Below are 24,582 nucleotides of genomic sequence, written 5' to 3' on the forward strand. Positions count from 1 at the left end.
CTATCTCAACCCGAAGCTGGGCCCGATGGTCTTGCTTCCACAACAGCCACGACATACCAGACCGTTAGCGATGCCGGATGCGGTCCGGCAACGCAGCTATTCCAACGTTCAAGACCTAGCAGCCCATCGAAGTCTAGAGTCAAGCGAAACAGCGAGCCACTTAGCGGCTCTTAAAGCTTCTGAGACATGGCTAACAGCCTCCAAGGGATGGATGACATAGTAGCAGCGTATGCGTGTTTCTCTACCTTATTGGGCGAGCGCATGCACAAGACAGTGAGACAAAACAAACTTACGCTTACCTGAGCTAGGTCGACTCTATTTTGCTGTTATGTCTTGACCGCGTTTGCCTGACCCTGACCCTGACGAGGGTGGTTCGCAAAGAAAACACAAGTCCGGTCCAAGCTTGTGAGCCTCCATCGATAGCAGATGATCCCCCAGGTTCAACTTTGAGTTATTCCTGGATATCACGTTTTCAAAAACATCTAGAGTGTCGATCATTCTCTGACATGGCTGGATCATGTGGCACCGGAAGTCGGTGATAATTATAGAAAACCACAATTCCAGGAGAGACGAACTTGAACCCGCTCCTGGACCTGAAACTAGAACTGAGATGTTTTGATATCATTACCCAACGCCCAAAAAGCCAGTCTCTTTTACAATGGCCGAAAGGCTGTATCCAACCCCAAACCAAATCATGACGCCTCTTCCCTCATCCGCCTCGCATTCCTCCACACGGGACCCTTCTTCGCTATCAAAACCATCATCGGGCTCAAGACAGCACACAAGGCAGCCAGGAACGTAAACGACCACCCCCTCCCCATCCCACGAATCATGTACTCAATCACCGCCGTTCCAACAGCGCCCATGGCGCACCGCACCAGGTTATTCGCTGCCGTCGCCGTCGCCGGCGCGTCCGGGAAAAGGTCCACAATGAGCGTATTCATGACGCTAAACGACCCCGTAATCGTGAGCCCGATTACACCCTGCAGCACCAACGGTGCCGCGACGCCGCCGACCTCGTAATGCAGCACCCACCCGTAAGCCGTCAGCGCCGCGAGCCCGACGGCGACAGCCGGGTAGACGGGCTGCAGGCGGGCCTTTTCGATGGGGAATTTGAGGAGGTCGTCGCCGCGGCGGCGGTCGATTGCGAAGCCGATTTGGGAGGCGATGCGGCGGTAGTTCCAGTCGAGGACGTAGCCCTGGCCGAGGCTGGCGACGACGCAGCCCGCGCCGTAGGGGAGGTAGCAGAGGCCGAGCTCGAGGTCGTTGAAGTGGTAGATTTCGCGGAAGAGGGTGCCGAGAGTGGCAGCTACGCAGATGAAGGCTACGTAGAGGAGGCTGTTGTATGCGAGGACGAGGGCCATTTCTTTTTCGAAAATGATTTTGACGGAGCGGATTGGGTTCGGGAGGCGGAGTTTGCGGTGAGGGTGTGCTGGTATGGATTCGGTCTGAGAAAGAGCGCCGGTGTCCTGGTGTCTACGGTTACGGCGGCGGCGCCGGATGAGGTCGATTAGGGGCCGGTTCCACGACTGAGCCGGGATAGAGCCGTTGCCCACGACACCACGACAGGTCTCTGGGACGAAGAGGGCGTAAGGGACAAGCCAGAGGCTGATGAGCACGACGCAAAACCAAAAGATGGACGCCCAGCCGAAATACTGCGTCAAGACGCCCCCCAAGACGGGACCGATGGTGGGGCCGACGTTGATGCCCGCGCCGACGATGCCCATATACTTGCCCCGCTCCGAGCTGACCGAGATATCAGCCACCATGGCGAACCCCAGCGCAATGGCGCCGCTGCTCCCGCCGCTCTGCAGCATGCGGAGGACGAGGAGGGCGGCGTAGTCGCGCTGCAGGGCGAGTCCGACGCAGGCGACTAGGTAAATGCTGAAGGCGACGAGAAAGGCCGGGCGGCGGCCGGCCATGTCGCCGAAATCGCCAAAGAGCGTCGGGGAGATGGCCTGGAGGATCATGTAGGAGGTGACGGTGAGGTTGACGAGGGCGACAGAGACGTGGAGGTCGTCTGCGATGGGGGCCAGGACCGGGTAGTAGATGTTTGCGGACATGGGCGGGACGAAGCAGGCGACGGAGGCCATGAAGGCTACCCAGCGCTTTGTGGAGGGGGAGAAGACGCTGTAGGCTGGGCCGCTGGGCTGGCGGGTGAGGTTTTCGGGGTCACCGTTTTGGTCGTGGGCCGGGTTGGGGTCTTCGGTCGATGAGACTTCATTGTGTGATTTCTCGTTGGCGAGTTCTGGGTCGCTTGGTGTTGAAACCTGGATGATGGACGGACTTGGAGATGTTTGTGGTGTTTCTGGGCCAGTTTGATTCCTTTTCAAGTCCACTTGGCCCATGTTGTTCAACTCATCTTGCCCCATACTTGTCAAGACAGCATCTCCGTATCAAGCAAAGATACAGAGAGATGACCAGGCGGGAGAAAAACGGAGATTGAAGCTTGGCTGCCGTTGCTGTCTCCAGACACTTACTTGACAGTGTTTCACGATACTCTTTTGTGATATAGCAAAGACTATATATTGAAGTAATATTCAACCGGAAAAGATGAGCAAGTAAACTTCACAAGAATGGATGATCTTGCTTGCCTATGTAGATTTTGCAGGTAGTCCATATCCATAAGCGGGACCATCTTGCCGCCCTGCCGCATACCTACCCAGCTTTACAACAATGATGTTATTTCCGCTACCAGGTCAGCCTCCACCTCCACCACTCGGCCTCTGACCGACCGCGATTAACACGCAGCTTTTATGATTCGCTCGGACCGGGCCATACCTCCACAAAAGCCCGCCCGTTTTGGGCAGCTGGAGTCGTCCAGCATTGACCGAGGCGGCTTCTGGGACGTGTCTATCGGTGCGGTATCGGGCGAGATGATCGCAGCCAAAAAAAGGTCCGTTGGTGTTCCTTGACAGATGGCACTAACAGATTCATCATTGCGCCTTTAGTTAGGTGGTGGAGGGCAATAGCTAGAGTCGCTTGACTCTAGCATAAATTGGGTCCACTGCGAGATCGGACAGCCTCACTTCAGATGTCCAGCCCTTCTCTAGAATTCCGTTTTCGAATGTGGTCCTTTTTTCAACGAGGATGTTAAAAAGTGGTTGATGGACGTCACAATTGGCGCCTTTGGTAAGCTTCGGTCTCGTTGTTGTGGAGGGGCTGGCTCGTGCGCCCTGCCGACGCCCCTGCCGACCTGCCGATGCAGCCCCGAACTCTGACTGTCAATCCGCTTAGCTAATCCGTACAAAAAACAGCCACACCAGCCCCAAGTCCGAGGAGACAAATGTGGCTAGTGAGACCTGAGAACCCAAGCCACGTCATTGGAGAACAGCTTTCCACATCTCCAGCTGGCAGCGAGGATGTGACCACAGGGTTGAACGACGTGATATTACGGATTCCGGTGCTCCTCAACACCACGTAATTACTTCCAGATTGAAACGTTCCCTTCTCCCAGCCGCACGGCAAAGTGCGATAGGTCCCCCGAAATGGACATTACACCAGCATTCAACGACCTCCTGCGGAAGCGCAATGCGCCCATCGTCACCGAAAAGAAGCTCAGTCTCGAAGCAATTGACGGCTTCCTCAAGGAGGCTTACAGAATAGTCAGTCTCTACGAAACCACCTCTCTGTTTCTGAGAACTGTATGCCTCTGACACCTTGACATCCAGAACTCCCACATTACAAACCTCCACAACGAACTCAAAGATGTCCGACAAGCCTACCTTTCAACAGCGCAACCGCGCAAAACACACATCCACGCCGCCGCCGCCACCCAACAACGTCACCTAACAGACCGCGACCGCGAAGAAGTGGATGCAAACGCAAAGCAAATGCTCCGCGAGCTCAACGCGAGCATCACAGCCCTCAACGAAGCAGAGCTCCTCCGCCGCGAAACCGAAACGGCCGTCATCCGCAAAAAGTACGCCAGCAGGCTCGGTGCCCTCGGCGCCTGGGCTGCAGCGAGTGACAATGACAGCGGCAGCAGCAAGGGCAAGACGGCAGAGCACGCGGCGGCCGAGGCCCGCGCCAGGACGATTGAGCAGCACCGCGACGAGGTGATTCAGAGTCTGAGGTTGGGACTGCAGCGGTGCGGGAGGACGCAGCAGGATATGATGGAGGTGAGGCTCACGAGGGAGATGGAGAAGAATAGGAGTGTTTTGGCGAAGGCGGGCGGCGGCGGGGCGATGCCTGAGCTGGGTGGGTTTTATGAGTCCATGGCGAAGACTGCTGCGACCAGCAAGGGGGCGACGGGCAAGGCTGGTTTGCCGCCCGGGGATGAGGGTGCGTCGTCGTCGTATGACCCGCGAGAGGGTCTCACGGATGAGCAGATTCAGATGTTTGAGAAAGGAAACCAGGATATGCTTCAGCATTACAACAGCACGCTGGACAAAGTCAGGTATGTTTTCGATGCCTCGGCATTTTTTCACTACAAGTCGCCCAGAGGTTCCTTCGGAATACATCGCTAACCATTCGGTGCCTATGAATAGGACGGCGGAGAAATCGCTACTCGAGATTGCAGAGCTGCAGACGTTACTGGTGGGCAACTTGGCGACGCAGTCTGCGCATATTGAGCAACTCGTGGCGGACTCGGAAAACATTACGGCGGACGTGGGCGGTGGTAACAAGCAGCTGAAGAAGGCGACGCAGCGACCGAGCGCGGCGAGGTATACCTTTTTCGCGTCGGCGGGGTTGTGCACGTTTTTGATTCTTTGGGACTTGATTATCTAGTTGTGAGGCCGGAAGCATTGGGTTGAATAGAAGCTTGGCTGGGAGGTTGACCAGTTTGGCGATACAATACCATGATAACCATTGTCTTGGCTGTACTACGCACCACATATCGTGGTCTGCCAAATTTCACCTCTGATTTTCAGTCTTGTAGAGGTGTGCACTTTTGACTTATTGAGGTAGCATTTCGAGTAGGTATTCCATGGCTTGAATCACAGGCTGACATTCCTATGTTGGGAGGTTGGGCTGACAGACATGTGAAAGTTTATAGATAGCAGCGTCACATGCCGGGTCGTCAAAAAGCCTGGACCAAGTGCAGGTGACCTTTTAGTTGCAAGCCATGTAAATCCAGCGAACGAGAAAATGAGAGGACTGATGCCTTGGTCTTCGGGTGCTGGGAGCATTCGACAATCTGATCTGCCTTGCCTACATTATCTAGCACCTTACGTAAGCAAACTACAGATTCACTTTATCACAGGGAAGAAGCGTTGTCGCGGTGTGTTCTCCGGGACGGCTTGTACGGAGCTGGAATGCCGGGGGAGCTTCGGCGAGTGTCTGGGCAAGCTTGCGGCAGGCGAGCTTCTGATTGGCGCTGCTAACGACATTGAACATGCGAAACGGTTCTCGGTACCTGCGGTGTTTTGGAAGGGGGGAAGCGTTGCAATACCGAGGAGTGGTCTCATCTTTGCGGTTATACTGGGAGTTGCCGAGTTCTAAATTTGTGCTGTCGATAAAACCCTCGTAGTGTAGGTATTGATCCCAAGTCAAGGCGTGAATCTCCAAATAGGTGGTGTAAGATGAAGGAAGATGAATGTGCGTCTGTTAAGCTGCGGTCCGTTATACAGACAAGATGAGATGATCTCGTTACTTTGGTCTGAAGTGGCTCGGCAATGCACTCCATCCGATATCAACGGTTCAGAAAGAATCCAAGAAGATAAACCGGGATGAACTTCAATCTGTACTACGGAGTACTCCGTACACTACGAGACTAAGCAAACGTCGAGTCGTGATGACAATCTGGCAGCAAATGGGAGAGTTTGGAGAGTCATGGGGTTGAGCCCGAGACCTCGGCCCGCCCTCCACGGGTGACCTCACAAGCGCGATTGGGAAAGGTTGGGGCAAATGGGGAAGCAGCGGGGAGCCGACAGCTAGAGGATAAGAAGAAGGCGCGCTCCTTCCCCCGCCGATGCACAAGACACTGAAAGGAAGGTACTGCCACTGCTGCTGCTGCCAAACCTGGAAACAACGAAACGAAATCCCCGACCATTGCCCGACACTTCGCCGATTTCTTCACTTTCGGTATCTTTTCTCTTTGCCTCCTCATCCCGGGAACTTGCAAGACATCGCATCCAATTGCCCAGCTGCCCAGAAAAACACAGAATCAATCTATTTCTGCAGACAAACCCGCCTATCCGCACCCGATTCGAGCAAGGCGTTACGAAATACCTTCCTCGACCTGACTATCCTGCCCGCACCTGGTGGATCCCATTTGATACAACTTTGCCCCCAAACCCAACCTTGGACGTGTCACAGTGGTACTTTTTCTCCGTCGCCAGGTTCCATTCAAACTCGATTGTTTGCTGTTTCCCGAGTTTCTTCTGCCACCTTTTCAGGCCTCAGACAGCCAGAATTTCCGAACCACAAAAAATACGCCCTCCGATCGTCCGAGCCAAAACAACACTACCTCAGCCCTTTCATCCAGGCTTCCACTACTCCTCCGTACCCAACCCCCCGTATCCAAGCCGTTGCTCTGCCGTACAGTGTACCCTGCGCCCTGCATCTGTACATACCTACCTAGTGTCTGTATTCTGCAGCCCGCCCGTCCGTTGCAACCACATTAACCTTCCTGTACGTTTCTGCAACTCCCGGAGCGCCGCGCTGTGAGGACGAGACACTCGGCCAGACCCAAGCGTTGCCGTACGCCTTAGTTAACACGTCCAGGTCTTTCCGGGATAGCTTAGCTCCCGCGCCAACCAAGCCCCCCGTCTTTCATCCCCCAGGTAAGCAGTTGCAGCCCGTTTGTCCCTCACCTCAGCAACATGTCATCTTGCGGCTTGCCCTGTTCCTTGACGTCCTAGACGTTTCCCGCCCTAGCTGGAAGTCCCCCCCGTCTATGGAGGCGCATGTCCGCTTCCCCCCTTCCCCTTCCCCTTCCCCGTCCAACCTCGAAGCGTCGGGTGACACGGTGACCCCTCCGGGAGCCCGGGCAGAAGGGGCACCTCTCACCCCAAGGCCCCATGGAAGGTCCCAAAACACCCCGACCACACCGGTGACCTAGCTCCCATTCTCACTGCCCACCTGGGTCAGGTACGGAGTACTTGGGTCACCTCAGAGACTCAGACGCCTGGACAAACGGTTGGCGCCTGTAATCGCAAAGCTTCCCATTCGCCCGTCTAAATCGTACCACTATTTGATGCCATAATAATAACCACCCCCAGACAGACCCTTCCTCCCCCCCCGCCTCTGACTCGTTCCCCCTTCTCACGAAAGCTCCGACGCTGAAAATGCCCGGTGATTCCTCCTCTTCTTCATCAGCTTCGGCCTCTTCCTCTTCTTCCTCTTCTCCCCAGAACAACTCTACTCTTTCGAGAATACGCAACATCGCATCACACATCATGGCGCCCGTTTCAACCACAAACTTCCCCGCCAGCACGGTGCCGCAAGCTCCTGAGGATCCCCTCTTTGGCTTGATGGCCGCCTACAGGGCAGACCAGAGCAAGGACAAGGTCGATTTGGTGGGGTGAACCCTTGATTCATCAAGCAGCAGCAGCAGCTAGCTATCTTGATGGTGTTCTGAGCTCTTTTGCTAACCAGACCAGGGAATTGGAGCTTACCGCGATGACAACGCGAAGCCTTGGGTTCTCCCCGTCGTCAAGAAGGTGCGTCATCATTCTCTTCTTTTGATTTCCCCCCCTTCACCTTGTTGTGTGAATGCCCTCCGGAGACGGACCCTGCTTGCGGCCCCTCCGGCTCCAGCAAGGCAAAGCCCGGCTGCGTCACGCATCGGCGGCACAACAGCTGATGTGCAGCATCGTCCTATTTTTGATGAGCTTTCCCCTCATCGCATCCCACTTCCTCCACTTTTGGCCTGCCCCTTACAAGTTACCCACCCCCGCTAACCCCGCCATGATGCAACTTTACAGGCCGACGAGATCCTCCGCAACGATCCCGAACTCAACCACGAATATGCTCCCATCGCCGGTATCCCTCAGTTCACCGGCAAGGCCAACGAGCTGATGCTCGGCGCCGATTCGCCCGCCATCCGTGAGAAGCGCACCTCCTCCGTCCAGACGATTTCCGGCACCGGTGCCGTCCATCTCGGCGCACTCTTCCTTGCAAAGTTCTACAAGGGCAACCGCACAGTCTACATCTCTAACCCAACATGGGCCAACCACAACCAGATCTTTGGCAATGTCGGCTTGCCTATTGCCCAGTACCCCTACTTCTCCAAGGAGACAAAGGGCCTCGACTTTGAGGGCCTCAAGTCTACCCTGTCTTCCGCTCCCGAGCGCTCAATCATCCTTCTTCACGCATGCGCCCACAACCCCACCGGTGTTGACCCGACACAAGAGCAGTGGAAGGAGATTGCTGCCCTGATGCGCCAGAAGAACCACTTCCCCTTCTTCGACTGCGCTTACCAGGGCTTCGCCTCCGGCAACCTTGCCCAGGATGCCTGGGCTGTGCGCTACTTCATCGAGCAGGGCTTCGAGCTCCTCATCGCCCAGAGTTTCGCAAAGAACTTTGGCCTCTATGGCGAGCGCGCTGGATGCTTCCATTTCGTCACCGCTCCGGCCTCCGACGCCGCCGAGACCACAAAACGTATCGCCTCCCAGCTCGCCATCCTCCAGCGCTCCGAGATCTCAAACCCTCCCTTATACGGCGCCCGCGTCGCAGCCACCGTGCTCAACGACCCTGCGCTCTTCGCCGAGTGGGAGGACAACCTGCGCACCATGTCCGGCCGTATCATCGAGATGCGCAAGGTCTTGCGCGCCAAGCTCGAGGAGCTCGGTACCCCCGGCACCTGGAACCACATCACCGACCAGATCGGCATGTTCAGCTTCACCGGCCTGTCAGAGACGCAGGTGCTGAAGCTGCGCGAGGACGCCCACGTGTACATGACCAAGAACGGCCGCATCAGCATGGCTGGTCTCAACACGAGGAATGTCGAGTACTTTGCCAAGGCGGTCGACAAGGTTGTTCGTGAGACGAAATGAGATTGCGATTTCTTATGACGTTTTGTATGAATGTAAATGGGTATACACGGGGACCGGATATGTCCCCACGCAATGGTGTGGCCAAACCGCTGGCAGGAAGTGGAAAGAGGGAAAGAAAAAAATCCTTAGATTCCCTAGCACTGGAGTAATGACCATCACCTCTTGTTCATGATGCACATTGCTATACTCTATTACTTATTTGATGAATTGTGTGATCTGTGAGACTACTGTCATCGTCTACATAAATCTATCTGTTACTACAATTGAGAAGTGGTCAGTATGTTGAGGGCTACCAACCTGAGTCTGAGTACCGATACCTGTCAATCGGAACTAAGTCATCCGGAACGTCCATGGCTTCCCTGTCTCAGATCTATTCAAGACCAACTTGGGTATGAAGGAAATATCAGAAGGTAAGGTGAGACGAGGTGAAGCAGAGCTCTTTTCCTTTCTTACCCTGCTCCTCCTTCCTCGTCTTCTCTGCTTGCCCTTTCATCCTCCTTATCTCTCAGTCTCCATTCTATCTTTTATCATGATATTCTATCTCTCATGAATCCGTCATCTCTTGTCTCTCGTTTTAGATCATCTCTATCTCTGATTTTATTTTACCCCTATTTTGTTTCCTCCATTATCCCCATAATTGAACTTCCTTCATGTCTTGTCATTTCTTTCCGATCACCCCTGTCTTTGAATTTCCATCATCCATGGCACTGGGTTTCCATCATCTCTATCTTCGAGGTTTCATTATCTATATCACTGAGTTTTGTTTTCATCATCTCCGTCGTTCACTCTATCATTTACGCTACTGAACTTCCATCATCTCTGAGAATAATGACCCTCTCCGTCGCTCTAACGCATCCAGGAGATTTTCTGAGATAGTAATAAAGCACGGCGCTACAAACTCCCACTCGAGTAGTAATAGCGATGACCCTAACCTTGACCATAAGCACCCCCGCCAGAAGTCTTACTATAACAAGGAGGACGACGATAGTAGTGAAAATGGTGGCGAAGATAGTAAGACTGGCGAGACTAGAGAGTCTAGTAGAGAAGATGGTAAGACTAGTAAGGGTAGAGACGTAATGGCAGCGCTTATACCCATTCAAATTAATTAAACAAATAAGTCAAACAAATAGTTAAATATAGGAATTTTAATAAGTTAAATAATTAAATATTATAAGGCCCTATATTTAACGTATTTAATTAAATATAAGGTCGCTCAAAAAAAAAGAAAATCCGGGGCCGGGCTAATTAAAAATCGATATTCTTAACTATACCTTATAGAAGTTTATAATTAAGAATATAAATACTTAGAGTAGGATTCGAACCCGTAACTCTTTATTTACGATTATAAGTTTAATATTATACTACTTAACTAAATAAATTATTAGTAATTATTATAAAAAAAAAAGCCTAAGTATTATAGAGCCCTAAATTTAGTATTTTATTATATTTAGGAATTTAAAAAACCTCTAGTACCCCCTTTTTTAATATTAATAAAACTAACGAAGTTACGCACTACTATTTTTAACTTTTTATAACTATTATAATTATTATTAATATTAATTAAATTATATATTAATCGATTTGTTATATTATAATTAATTAATTAGTAATAAGTTATACGATTTTTAGTATATAGCCGCTATTTTAAATTACTTTATAGCTATAGACCTTAACTAACGCTAACCTCGTATTAGTAACTAATTTTAATAATTATAATAGCCTCCTCGCCCTTTTAAAAATAATTTAAAAAGGGAGGACTTTTATTAATAATAATTTAATATTAAAAAGGGCGTAAGGCTAAAGAAGTCGTAGATTTACTTAGAGGGGGTCTTTACTTAAGAGATTTATAATAAAAATATTTAAAATAAAGTCTTTTAGTTTTATTATTACTATAACGAAGTAAGTATCGTTACTTATTTTAAAATAGTAACTACGAGCTTAGTAATAACTTACTTAAAGTTAAAATACTAAATAATAAATCTAAGCTTTAGCGAGTCGTTATATTTATTAAAATCCTCTAAATATAACTTTATATTAAAGAGATAGAAACTTATTTCTAATACTATTACGAAAGGCTAAATAATAAGAATTAAGGAATTAGTAACTAGGTATATTATTAATAATAATAGCCTATTTATAACTTTTTATAATCCTTACCTCTAGGCCCTCTTTTATTAATTAGATTATAGTACTACTAACGAACTCTTATTATTATATAGAAATATAAAAAAGGAGCTAAGTAAGATCTTTATTAAAAAAAAAGATATAATTAGGGTAGAGATCCGGAGGTTAATAACGAAAGTCTACTTATTATTTAATTTATAGACCTCGCTAACATAAAATATTATTATTACCGTCTTTACTTACTTTTTAAACTATACTAAGTAATAAATATAATACCTTATTATTCTATAATAATAGTATAGTGCCTACGATAGGGCTAATATTACCTAGATTATAAAATTGGTAATAGATAATTAGGAATTAGGTAACTAAGTCGGAGTAGTTATTTATAATAATACTTTAAATAACGATATTTACTTAGGTTACTTATATTTTATATTATCTTATACCTATACTTAAGAAGATATTCTTAACTAGAAAATAAGGTACTATAGTTATATTCTTAACCTCGTTAGTAGGGCCTTTTTATTTAGTAATAATAAAGAGGTATTTAAATAAAAATTAGATATATTAATTAATACTAAGTAATTTTAAAAAGATCTTAACTTTTAGTATATAAAGGGCCCTATTAATAAGCTTTAGAACGTTATTAAATTTATTTATTTGTTATTTTAACGATATAAGGCTTTTTTCGAGGTTAGTAATAAGATTAATAAGAACGATATATTTACTCTTTTTAAGAAGTCGTTATAAAAGCTTATACTAATACTTAATAACGATATAAAGTAAAATTCGATATACTTTATAATATAGCGCTTTTTATAAAAAAAAAAATTTATACCTTTTTAGTAATTAGTCGAGTTTATAAGGATTTAAAATGATAGATCCTTATTAAGGACGTTTTTAATAATAATAACTAATAATTACTAACCGAGCTAAAAGTAATACTTAAGCTATTTTACTTTTAAATAATAAGATATTAAAGCTAGGGTAAAAGAGATAGTTATAGCCGTTTATAAGAAATAATAATAAGTCTTAAGTACCTTATTAACCGTCTTAAAGAATAAAAGAAGTTATATAATAAACCTTTTAAAAAAAAGATAAATCTTATAGCTTTTTAAATCGTAATATCGTAATTATAATTAATATAAATAATACTACCTCGTTAGTAATTAGCTCGTTATTAATTTATATCCTAACCTCTTTCTTAATTTCTAACTTTAAGTAATATCCCTCGTTATATTTAGTCTAAGTATATACTTAGAGAGCGGGTAGAGCTACTTTTTAATAATAATTTTAACTCGCGAGGATACTTCTAATTATTAGTTATTAATACTTAGTAAGTCCTTAATAAGTATTATACTAAGTTAGGTAACTCTCCGCTCTATATTATAATAATTATTTTTTATTCTAAACAAGGATTAAAATAGCTAAAAAAGAGGTAGGATATACCTAAATAAAGCTATTAGCTATTCAATATAAAAAAAGGACTTTATAATTATTAATAAAAATAGTATATAAATAAGATAATAAGTCCTCTTCCTCCTCGTTATCTAAGTCCTCTTTTTTTATTACGATAGTTATAAGCTATTTTTAATACCCTTATAATTTTAAAGAGTATTATAGAAAACTCGTAGTACTAATAATAATTAATATCTTAAATAATAAACGTAGTAATTAACTACGTACCTAAGCTTAATTAATATTATTTATAAATTATCCCTTAGCTAGTCCTTAACCTAATTTAATAATAAATTAACTATTAACTAATCTATTTAATATTAAATAAGTTTATACTTGATATCTTTACGATCCCTACGATAGTAATAGACTACGAGAGGATATTTAGCCTTATAAAGTTAATTTTAACTTTATAATAATTATTAATAAGATCCTTTACGCTAGAAGAGGTCTAATATCTTAAGAACTAGCTTTATAACGGTATTATAAAAGTAGGAAGTTAATTTTTTAATTAAAAGAGCTAATTAAAATAAAGTCTATAAGTTAGTACTATAAGGACTTTTACAATAGCTTCATTTAATTCCTAATTAAAAAATCAGTTAAATCTATTAATTAATTATTAAATAATTAAATATAGCACGAGAAATGAGCTAAATAATTAAATACGAACCTTATATTTAATTTATTTATATAGGTATAAGCGCTGCGTAATGGATATCGATGAGGCAGTTGGTAACGGTAACGATGCTAGTAAATAGAACAAGCCTGCCCTGTTATCTATTTTCTATCATCTTTGCCATTCATTTCCAGCCTCTTATTCTCTCCCTTCTAACCCCTCTTTCTCTCTTTACCTTTTCTATCTCTCTTTTATCCTCCCTCCCTCCCCTAGTCGTAAGCACTCACGAATACGAAGACGCAAGCTAGTATTAGCTAGACCCTGGTCTTAATCCACGCCGTTACCCAAAGGTTCATTGGACCTGCACCGGGACTGAACATCTAAAGGCCGCTATCGACATCAGTAGGTTGGGTTTGATTTGTTCAATTAGAGATAGGCGGGCGCCGCGCTGCGGTGGAACTAAACGTCTCGATCAAAGCTCTCGTCGTAGCTATTGTTATTAGTATCCCTATTATAGGGTAGTTAGTTCGAACCGTAGTTAACGAAGAGATTAATTAAACTATATAAATATCTACGTAAGTATAAAAAGGAGGTTCTAACCGTAGGTTAGGCTAGTTATAATAATTATAAATAGGGCCCCTAATTAGCCCCTATGCAGTCGGCTATATACCGCGGTCGAATTAGATTTCTAATCTAATACTAACTTTCTCTTTTTTTTATCGATTTAACTACTATAGTTAGAGGTATAATTCGACCTCGGGCCCGTTTACTAAGTCGTCTCCTTTTCCCCCTTTTTTTTATTCTTTTCGTATAACCTATCCCTCTATTTGTATAATAACTTTTCTACTACCTACGAATTACTCTAATCCCTTATTTAGTACTACTTTTATAAAAGCGTCTACGAGGTTATCTTTACTATTAATTTAACGGATCTTAAGTATCTCGCGCCTTTCGTACGATTACCTAAGGGCTATAATATCGATTATAAGCCTCTTTTCCTTCGTCGTTCCTAATTTAACGAGGCATTCGTATAGCGAGTAAGAATCGGTATAAATAACCGTTAGAATAAGTAGAAGGCTAATTCGATCGGTAATCTTCCTTAGCGTCGTTAAAATTGCATAAGAGAAGTTAATACCGTTAACTATACTATAAACTTCCGACGCTAGTATACTTCTTATTACCCGCTTACTTTTAGTTAACGAGTAATAAATTATATTACTATATATAGTAAATTCGCTCTCGCCTATACTCTCGTTAGCTAAGATAATAATATACCCCAATTATAAAGTAAGGTCGTTATTATTCGTAAATAACCCATCGACGAAGACGTAGAGCTTACTAGTTATAAGGTCGATTAGGTAGTAAATAAGACCTCGATCGAGATTCGTCTACTACTACTTAAGCTACTTATTAAGTACCTCAACGTCTTATTTAGTTAGATCTATAGCCTGCGCTACTTTAGCGTAGTTAAAAGTTACTTCGGGCTAATAAATACTCGTAATATATACCCCTCGTATAAGCTTAGCCTTATACCGCTTCTTAATATTAGTTACGTTCGGGTTAACGAGGTTAATCTTCTCGCTCTACCCCTTTTACTAAAAAACGACGGTTTCCCCTTTAATTATAAAAATCCCGCCGTTAAATACTAGGGGGGTGTTTATTATAAGGACCTCTTTTAGCTTCGCTACAAAGCCCGCTTTCTAGAGCTCCTCATCCTCCTTCTTTATAAAATTAATATCGGATAGGCCTAATATATCGTCGGTCTATATTCTAACGATCCTAAATTAGTCGCCTTCGTACTCCGCAATTAGTAAGCACAGGTCGTACGTAAAGGTAACTATTAATAGTTAATTAATATAAAAATCGTAGTAGGTAGCCTACTAATAGGTGCCCGATTCTACGAGCCTATATAGTAGCTTAAGCACTTTAATAATCGTACTTTCTAGGTACTTACTAGCTATTTCTTTTAGTAAATAGGCTAGGATTTTCTTTATAAGCCCTGTGGCCGATTAGGTATATACCTAGGTAATATTATAGCTCTAAATCTCGTATCCCTTCTTCCGTAGCGATACTATTAGTACTATTATTAATCGTTAGTTATAGTACTATATAGTAAGCGATTATATAAATAGCGTTGCCTTTTCGACGTCGCCGTACCCCTAAATTACGTATTTAGACTTCTCGTATAGTTAGGGTGTTCCTTTTCTTTTAATTTTACGAACTATTTGCGATTTAAATATACGGAGGTTTATATACTTTTTTAGATTGTAGAGAATAAATCGATAGACCCCTCGATCGCGCAGAGTATTTACTTCGATAAGATCTAATCCCTTATACGGCTTTCTAGTAGTTATAATTACGCCTTTTTTACGTAGTTTAACTACTAGCTCGAAATCGGCTTTCTCTTTTACCGTATAAAAGGTATTAATTACCTCGTCGCTAGTAATAAATTGCCGCGTTAGTACTTACCGTCGTAGTCTCCCGCGACGTATTAATACCCTTTTAATAATTTCCTTTTCCTCGTCGTCTATTAGTACTACTACGACGATTTTATTAAGGATAATTTCCTATGCCTCTACCGCGGGTTATATAGCTTCCCCTAGCTCTTCTTCTTCTTATAGGCTAGAAATCACCTCGATAGGATCTATATAATATAGTCTAACTGCCGTAATTAATACCTCGAGTAGCTAGTTGCGATCTCTCGCGACTACGTAAGAACGCTCGTTAATAGAAATTAATTTATATAGCCTAGCTTATTATTAAGTAATTTCGTACTATACTCGTATATCCGAATTTAGGGGCATATCTAAATTAACCCTTATATTGGGCCTATTGCGCGTAGTAATTACCTTATTAACTTACTTTTTTATACTTACCTCGCGTAGTGCCCGTATTACTTTTTTAATTACTTAAGCTCGCTAGCTTATATCTAGCGACGGTAGCGAGGCTAAGGTCGTTTTTAAATATACTCTAAATACTAAAAGCGTCGGTATAAGCCCGTTAGGCCCCATAGTATCGTTATAGTATTTAAGTACTATTTAGAGGTATTCGTCGTCGTTAGAATCGGGATTTTCCTCTTTAATAATTTTAAACGCTCTTTTTAACTACTAGTGCGCCCTTTTTACCTTTTTAATACTATAGTACGCTTCGACGGGTACGACTTTTAACTATATACCGTAGGCCGTCGCATTTTCTTTAAATTCTACTAACTTAAAACTAGTATTAGCGTCGGTTCTAATACCGTCTAGCGGTCCCTAGTATATATCGATCTAGCTTTTTCGTAGAGCTGCCTATACTATTTTTACTTATAGATCCCGTAGGAATTGCCCTACTTAGAATAATATAGCCTCGTCGATTATATATAGGACCGGTCGACTATTTAAATAGAAAATATCGACGACGATCTCTTAATTAAAGTTAAGCTTATTACGTAATTTAAATTTGAATCTGCGTAGGCTCTGCGCATTTATTTAGTATTAGTAGCATACTTTCGTTAACTACTTTAGCGCCCCTATTTCGATATTATTATTACCTAAATACTTTAGGAGGTTATATAGCCTCGCAACCGACGGGTAGCCAAATCTCTAGTATAGTCGTCTAAGCTCACTTTCCGTTAGGTAATTAATCGACTTCGTATTATTAGTAAGCTTTATAAACGCGTACTCTTATCGTCGTTCGACTATTTTAAAGTACTTATAACTAGAGATTCTATTCCTTATATTATCGAATATAATGCCTAGTCGATCCATATTTTTTAGATATAGGAGAAATAGGGTATTAACGGGTAGGATATAGAAAGTCATCGTTCCGAAGTACGTTTTTATTTCTACCGTACTTAGGGTAACGATTTCCTTACCTAGGCTAAAGCTAATCCTCGTAATACCCGCTATTAATATATTAAACATTATTAGCGCGATTTTTTATAGTACTTAGAATTACCCTTTTCCTCTTATTAACTATTATAATACCCTAGTATCTAGGATAATCCTATAGAAATTGTCTAGGCCGTACCTTTCGTTCGCGTAGAATGCCTATACGAGCTTAGTATTTAAGTAATCTAGGTAGTATAAAAAGGACCCCTCTAACTACCCCTAGAATTACTTAGCACCCTATCTCTTTTCTTTAAATATTAAAAGAGTAGAATTCTGCGCTATTAAATTCGTCCTTTTACTTACCTCCGTATCCGTTATCTAAGGGACCTTCCCTTACTATCCGTAAATAAAAGCCTATTTATTAAGGGCTTTTACTACTTTTTATTTGTTTAGCCTCGTATATCCTCCCGAGGCTAACGGGGTAAAAAAAGAGTAGTTAATATCGTCGACTTCGTTATAATCTAATTCGTTAGTATAGGGGGTAAGATCTTCCTTATTTTCCGAATCTCCTATAGGGTACGGGTACTTTAGGCTACCAAATTAGCTACTTTCGCTAGGTTCCGTACCCCCGGATCTGCCCTTATATATAACGAGGAATTAGTTAAATCGATAAGGGCTGGTTTTGCTATTTACTACCCTCGATTTTTTATATTATTCGTACGATTTAGTACGCTCTTCCTTAGAGTAGTTACTTAACTAATATCTATCCTTTTTATAAATAAAATACTACTTTTTCCGTTACCCTGCTCGCAAGTTAAATCTCTACCTATTTAACGAATCTAGGATTCCTTATTAACGATTACCGTACTTAGCTTCCTTTCCTTTCTTATTATACGTTCGGTTAACCTAATATTACTAATAAGGGCCGTCGTACGCCTAGAGGTAGGTTTAGCGCGGCATTCTCGCCTTAATATTAAAACTAAATCTTAGCCTTAAGCAGAGCGTCTCGTAGTCTTTAGGTACTTAGTATAAAGTTATTTTCGCCTCTAGAACGCGCTAAACTACGGTATAAAAATATCTAACTTTCCGCTCGTTAGTCCCCTTATTTAGCTAGGTTTTCGCTAGCTTATTAATTCGATTAATAAGCTCTTCGAGGATTTCTACTCGTAATTTACCCTCTATTATCCTAGCTATAGATACGAAAGAAATCGCTCGTAGCTTAAATAAGAGCTCTAGGTTCCTATTATAGGTCTCGAAGCGGCTTCGGATTACGTTAATTATACTAAGAAAGTCGTTTCGATCGAGATTACGTACCGCTTCGTAATAATAATCAGAGGCTTTGCCTACGAGTACGACATTAACTACTAAATAGTACTAGTGTTCCCTAATTCCGACTTTTTCGTAATAATCGTAAAACATCGTTAGGGTTTCTTATAAGACCTCATACTTCCCCCCAAAATACAATTTCTCTTTTAAAAAGATCTTTTTAAAGTCTGTAAACTACCTCGTATTTACTATTAGATTTTCGGTATTTATATACGATCCCTGCGTCGCTACGTATTATTAGTAACTTCGGGTAGTCTACTTCCTTTCTTATTAGCTAATTAGTACCGAATTTCGTATTAGTAGCGGCGACGAGCTATAGATCGAAATAGGCGGAATTATCGATTATTATACTTCTAGTACTATATTTTACCTCTATATATCCTTTTACGACGATAGATTGCCGTTAGTAATTATAAGAAGGAAATCTGGGTCGTTTACCCTTTTTCTAAATTCGTTAAAGCGATTATACGCCCTATCGACTTATGCCTAGGTCTATATTACGAATTCCTCCTCCGTAATCGTCGCTACTAGGATTTTATAAGGTTCTCGTAATTATAATTACGCTAATAATACCCCTCGCTTATAAAGGAATCTATTAACCGTTTTCGCGATTCTTAGGCTTGCGCTTACGAACTATTCGTCTAGTTAATAGCTAAGGTCGTCTGCGATCTCGTAGAACAGGGGTTGCCCCTATAGCCCCTTTTTCTCGTAGACCTTAGTTAAATAGATTAATACTACGTTAATTTACTTACTATTAGGCTAATCCGCGATTCTATATATCTACGTCCCCTAATAGTCCGGGTTAATATTTACCTACTTATAAGGGATTAGGATTCTATCTAGGATCGGGTTTCGTTCTCTTCTTTTTTACCCTAACTCGCTAAGGGTCGTGCTCTAGCTTATACCTATATTAGTAATCACTAGCGTATTTAATCTTAACGGGGATATATTTAATCCGCGCGCTAGTCGTAGTAAATCCGTGCTTTTACTACCCGACGAATTTATCGGGGTCTAAGAGATTCCCGCTTCCTCTCGCCGTCTCGTTACTACTCTCGTTTTTACTATTTCTAGCGATTACTACTACCTTTCTAAATCGCTAGCTATCGTACTTACTAAGATCCTCCTTTTTATCTAATATAAAAGGGTAAGTTCTAATAGTTCTTTTTAATAATAATAGCGGCAGACGTTTATGTTACCGTAATAAGATATAGTAATTAGTCTCGGGATTTTTACTAGTTACCGATTTCTCAAAATTAGTAATCTTGCGCCGTGAGCTAGTATAAAAAGAAGCCCTTTAGCGGCCCTCTAGAGGATTTTTTTCTTTTCCCTTAGATCCTCGTCTTTTTAGCCTTTTCTTAAGCTAATAATAATTCTAGCGGGAGGTTATAGGACTATTTTAGGGTAGCTACTTTCTTTTTAAGTTAATCTCCGAGATCCGTAATACTCTTAACTCGATACTATTAGGACCCCTAAATCCCCTCCTCCCTCGTTAGACCGTCCCCTATACTATATTCCTAAGTAATACCCGGGGGGTAGTTAAAGGAGCTACGAGAAGGTCGTTTAGATCGTAAGCTTAAGGGCGTACTTATAAAATCCCCGTAGTAATAAACTTTTCTATATACCGTAGATCTTTTAGCTTAATAACTCCTATAGGGTTACCTTCGTTACTAAGTAAGAATATCTACGTTTAGAGATCCCCTTTTTCGATCGTATAGTGCTCTTTTATATTATATTATTAAGCCCGTTCGTCGCGCTAGTTAATTAAGCGGGTAGTCGTCGTACGGGGAATTCCTTTTACTAATTTAGCTAGTTAATTTCTAATCGCGGGCCGGCTACGGAAAAGTTATTTAGTAAAAAGGCTACTTAAGGCAATAACGAAAAACTAGTCGCTTAAGTAGTTCCGTTAATTAACGTAGTTTAATATAATAAACGTCGACCTCTCGTAAATAATAAAGGGCTACGATTACTTAATTCCGTGCGGTATTTAAGAATCGCCCCCTTTTTCGTTTACTTCCGTAAGGTTAATTAGTACGAATCTCTTATCCCGTGCGGTATTAAGAGGTCGTCTCTTCTACGTAGTAAGATACCTTACCGATCTATAATAATAGAATTTAACTACTAATTAGTATTAGTATCCCTATTATAAAGTAGTTAGTTCGAACCGTAGTTAACGAAGAGATTAATTAAACTATATAAATATCTACGTAGGTATAAAAAAGAGGTTCTAACCGTAGGTTAGGCTAGCTACGATAATCGTAAATAGGGCCCCTAATTAGCCCCTGCGCAGTCGGCTATATGCCGCGGTCGAATTGGACTTCCAATCCGATAATTGTGGATCGTAATGATAGGGTCTCCGGAGGATCGCTTTATATACGCTAAGGTAGTACTCGAAGTTCTCTTGACCCGATACCAGCACTCACTCTTCGAAAGTCACTATCGATATCAGTAGCTTGGATTTGACATCTTCAGCAGGCGGCGGGTGGGCGCCGCACTGCTGTAGAGCCAAATATCTTAATAGAAATTCTCGTCATGGCTACTGTAGTTGTGAAGATGGGGTCCGTGGATCATCGCTTTATTGACGATAGTGCTTGAGATGCTATGGACCAGCGCCGCACTTCGATATTTCGGAGATCACTATCGATCTCCGTGGCCTAAGTTTAACATCTTTAACAAGAGGTTATCGGGCGCCGGTGCCGCTGAGGAGTGGAACGTTTCAACAAAGCCTCTTGTCGCAGCCATTATAGTTATAAAGACAGGGTTCGTGGAGTGTTGCTTTATAGGTACTTCAAAAGAGGCCGTAGGAGTGGGGTACAGGCTTCACTTTGACATTCTCTTGAGGTTGAGGTATTGCGATTCAGTGTTGTAAAGAACGAGGTTTGTGAGAGGTTGCCTTGCGGTCCTTGACCATGGTCGTCGTCGCCAGTCGTTGTGGTGTTAACAGACGCCTAGGAGGCAAAACACCCCTCACTACTATAAGTCAAAGCACCCACTTTTGGGCACCCCCCCCTTTTGGGCACCCTAACAAAACATAGCATCCAAACATTAATACTAACTATAATTAATTAATTAACTACCTTCCACTACCACAATAATATAATCAAAATTCTCCCTAGGTAATTCGACCCCTACGAGTTAATTAGGACTAACTAAATAGTCGCTAGAGTCCTCTTAAGCTTTTTATACGTTTTAAATATCCGTAAACTTAGTATTTAAATCTAGATATATAGTCTTCTTTTTCCTAGGCCTTATGCGCTTAATCCTAGCCTTAAGAACTCGAACTTAGTACCGAGATATAGCTAATTAGTAAGCCTGCTCCCTAAAAGCTTTTTTTACTTTTTAAAATAGTAGTTATTAAGTACTATTATCTAAACTAAGCTCTATAAATAGCTTTAAATAATTATAAAGCTCACTAGCCTTCCTAGGAGTTAACTAGTTAATAATAGAGGTCGCTAATACTTAGTTAAGTAGTCTATTAATATTACTAATTATCTACCTAGCTTCTATACCCCTTTTAAATAGTATAACTTATATAAGTAAGATTATTAAGTTAAGAAGTAGCTTAGCTATATTAAGTAGCTATAGTCTAGTTACTTTTTACCTACTTCGTATATTTAATAACGTTAGACTAGCTAAACGAGCAAGCTAATAGTAGCTTAAGAAGTACCGCTTTCTAACGATAGTAGAATTATTTACTATATCCTCCTTACTAAGCTCCTTTTTATATATAGACTTAATAGGCCTAAAGATAGCTATATTTAATAGCTAGAGGATATGAAAAGCGTATAGTAGTAAGAATAATAAGTAGACGTTATTTCTATAGCACTCCTATATAAATTCTATCGTTATATAACTCTTATACTTATTTAGTACTAATAGTCGAGGTTAGTTTAGTTTACTAAGCCCCCTAATAAGGGGGGTCTTAGTCTATAATAAAAACACTTCTTTTAGCTAGTAAAGGGCAGTCTCGTCAGTTGTCTAGCTATTATTTATTACTATAAACTTCTAACTATTATAAATAGTAAGTTAAAGAGGGAACTATTATTATTAAACCGACTTTCCCTTATAAATAACTAGTAGTTTAATAGCTCTACTATTAGTAAAGATATACTTAATAATCGTTACCTAGGTACGCAAACTAAGCTCTTTTTTTTATATTACTATAGCCTCTATTATACCTAAGACTAGCCTATTAGCTCCCTTACCCTCTATTATACTAGTCTTATTTATATTATACTTATTAGCCTATTTAATACCGCTAATCTCTAGTATATTAAGTAATCTAAACTATTATTTAATTATATTAATAATAGCTTTATTAACGTAGCGCAAATCGATTAAATAACTTCTCTAGACCCTTATTAATAAATTCTTTTTAATAAAAGCGTTAATCTATCTCTTATTAAGTAGTTTATTATCCCCCTAGGACCTTAGAACTCGCTTAGCGAATTCCTTAACTTATTTATAAGTTAATATAATACCTAGGTAATACTATATATAAATTTACTAGACTAGCTAATCTTCTTATTATAAAAGAAGCCTCTAAAGCTTTACGAATACCCTCACCCTCGTCTAATAGCCCCTCTTTCGACCCTAAAGTATTATCCTAGGAACCCCGAACTTAATCGAGGCCCTTTTAATAAAGAGACCGTTTTTAATAGTATCAAGTATTTATTAGAGCTTATTTTCGGTATACGATACTATTACTTATTAATTAGTAAGTATACCAAAAAGCAATACATTTGGACGATTTTTGCAATTGTTATATTAAATTGAAATAATAGGTAGGGTTTTAATGTAGTGGCTGGGAGGGATTTTTGGGGGTGCCCAAAAGGGGGGGGTGCCCAAAAGTGGGTGCTTTGACTTAGCATGTTGAAGGTTCCGGCACGAACGTCCGCTCCAAACAGCTTGCTTTCCCTAGCAATTAAGCTTATCCCAAGCCCGCCGGTATCAAGTAGGTCGGGTTCTCAGTCCATGCCTTCCTTCTGCAATTCTCATCGGATATCGAAATCGTTCGGATGGAAGGGCGCTCGAGCCGGGAGTACTCGGGTTGACGTAAAGAATCATGTATCGGACTGGGTCTTCTTCCTCCTCTGTCCCCACTTTGAAGCTTTCACATAGCCAAGCCAGATAGCCAAGCAACAAGCAGAAAAAACGAAGACCAAGATCCTTCCGGAGTTCAAGAGATCAAAAAAAGCAGAAGCTGGGAGAGGGACGAAATTCAGGGACGACGTCCCGATTATCTAGTCCCGATCCCTCGTGGCAATCGGCCCTTCTTTCTGGGCTTTACGGTTAACGGGCGTACCCCACCACCCTTATCCCCCCGGTCTCCCGCGATGCCGGTAGAGGGATTGGGGGGAGGAGCAGGGTGTGGTCTTTTGTTTTTTCGCCTTACCCTGCTGCTGCTAGGATTCAAAAACCCACTGTGGAAGTGTTTGTGTGTTGTTTTGTGGGGGAGATGGAGTATGTCGAGGACCTTTGTTTGTCCTCTATTTGGTTTGGACGGAGGACTCCTTGTCCGCGTGATGTCCCGTCTAGCTTCTTACCAGGGGCACATTACTGGATGAAAAGGATGGAAAAGACTTAATACAAAATAGCCTGCTAAGTCTCCTGTGATCGGGCGTACACTAAAAACGTGACAACACCAGTCATTTCCTGCGATCTCGAGCTCATTCAGGATGGTTGACAGCATCCGGCTTTAATCCAATGAACTGCCGTTGACGGTTCCCCGCAAAGCCTCACCCTTCCTCCGGGTCAAGATCGACGTCGTGGCTCAAGGGTAATTCCTAGGGCACGGGGGAATTGGAGAAGAGGTTGTCACCCCGCCGCATCCTCTCTAGTATTTGATATTTACCCGGCTAGGTCGACCATGGAATCTTGCACCCTCGCGTTCCAATAGCTTCGACACTCCGATTCGCCGCTGACACGCGGGTTCCGTCTCCAAGTCCGAGGAGGCCAGTCGGTACTCGGTATGGATTAGAATGGTACTGTAATATGTAGAGTGGGGGGTATTGCATGACTCCTAAGTTGTCAACCGCAACGTTGGGATGAACATGAACAATGGGGTCGGACCCGATGCAATGACAAGTGAGGACAGTATGTGGTGGGCAAAATCTTGAATACACAAGGCGTAGGAACTTCGCCAATCGCATTGAAACAAATGAGCACACAGACAGACGCTTGCCCGGCCGGCGGGAGAGGTAAGCACGACTTCCAACCCCAAGAACATGTGGTGACACGACAGGTCGATTCCGCTTATGCAGTAAGGTTCTTTTCGTCCGCATCCTACACAGCTCGCCTTGAA

At 42.8% G+C, this 24,582-nt stretch overlaps 4 protein-coding genes across 4 annotated transcripts; 3 read left to right on the forward strand and 1 right to left on the reverse strand.

Moving 5' to 3' along the window:
- Positions 1 to 692: 692 nt before the first annotated feature.
- CLUP02_15369 (major facilitator superfamily transporter) lies at positions 693 to 2,372 on the reverse strand (the record flags this gene model as incomplete). The annotated part of the gene is made up of 1 exon (XM_049294293.1): positions 693 to 2,372. One exon carries the CDS (start codon positions 2,370 to 2,372, stop codon positions 693 to 695), a length of 1,680 nt encoding a protein of 559 aa, XP_049151439.1.
- A 914-nt stretch (positions 2,373 to 3,286) lies between these two features.
- CLUP02_15370 (SNARE-complex protein Syntaxin-18) lies at positions 3,287 to 4,731 on the forward strand (the record flags this gene model as incomplete). The annotated part of the gene is made up of 4 exons (XM_049294294.1): positions 3,287 to 3,420; positions 3,479 to 3,605; positions 3,672 to 4,399; positions 4,491 to 4,731. 4 exons carry the CDS (start codon positions 3,287 to 3,289, stop codon positions 4,729 to 4,731), a joined length of 1,230 nt encoding a protein of 409 aa, XP_049151440.1.
- A 1,239-nt stretch (positions 4,732 to 5,970) lies between these two features.
- On the forward strand, positions 5,971 to 6,612 carry CLUP02_15371 (uncharacterized protein; the record flags this gene model as incomplete). The annotated part of the gene is made up of 1 exon (XM_049294295.1): positions 5,971 to 6,612. A coding segment is annotated over one exon (642 nt), but the record flags the coding sequence as incomplete, so codon positions are not given.
- Positions 6,613 to 7,232: 620 nt separating this feature from the next.
- On the forward strand, positions 7,233 to 8,942 carry CLUP02_15372 (aminotransferase class I and II; the record flags this gene model as incomplete). Its single annotated transcript, XM_049294296.1, has 3 exons — positions 7,233 to 7,463; positions 7,548 to 7,607; positions 7,872 to 8,942. 3 exons carry the CDS (start codon positions 7,233 to 7,235, stop codon positions 8,940 to 8,942), a joined length of 1,362 nt encoding a protein of 453 aa, XP_049151442.1.
- Between the last annotated feature and the right edge of the window lie 15,640 nt (positions 8,943 to 24,582).

The sequence above is a fragment of the Colletotrichum lupini genome, chromosome 8, assembly GCF_023278565.1.
Source record: "Colletotrichum lupini chromosome 8, complete sequence".
Classification (NCBI taxonomy): domain Eukaryota; kingdom Fungi; phylum Ascomycota; class Sordariomycetes; order Glomerellales; family Glomerellaceae; genus Colletotrichum; species Colletotrichum lupini.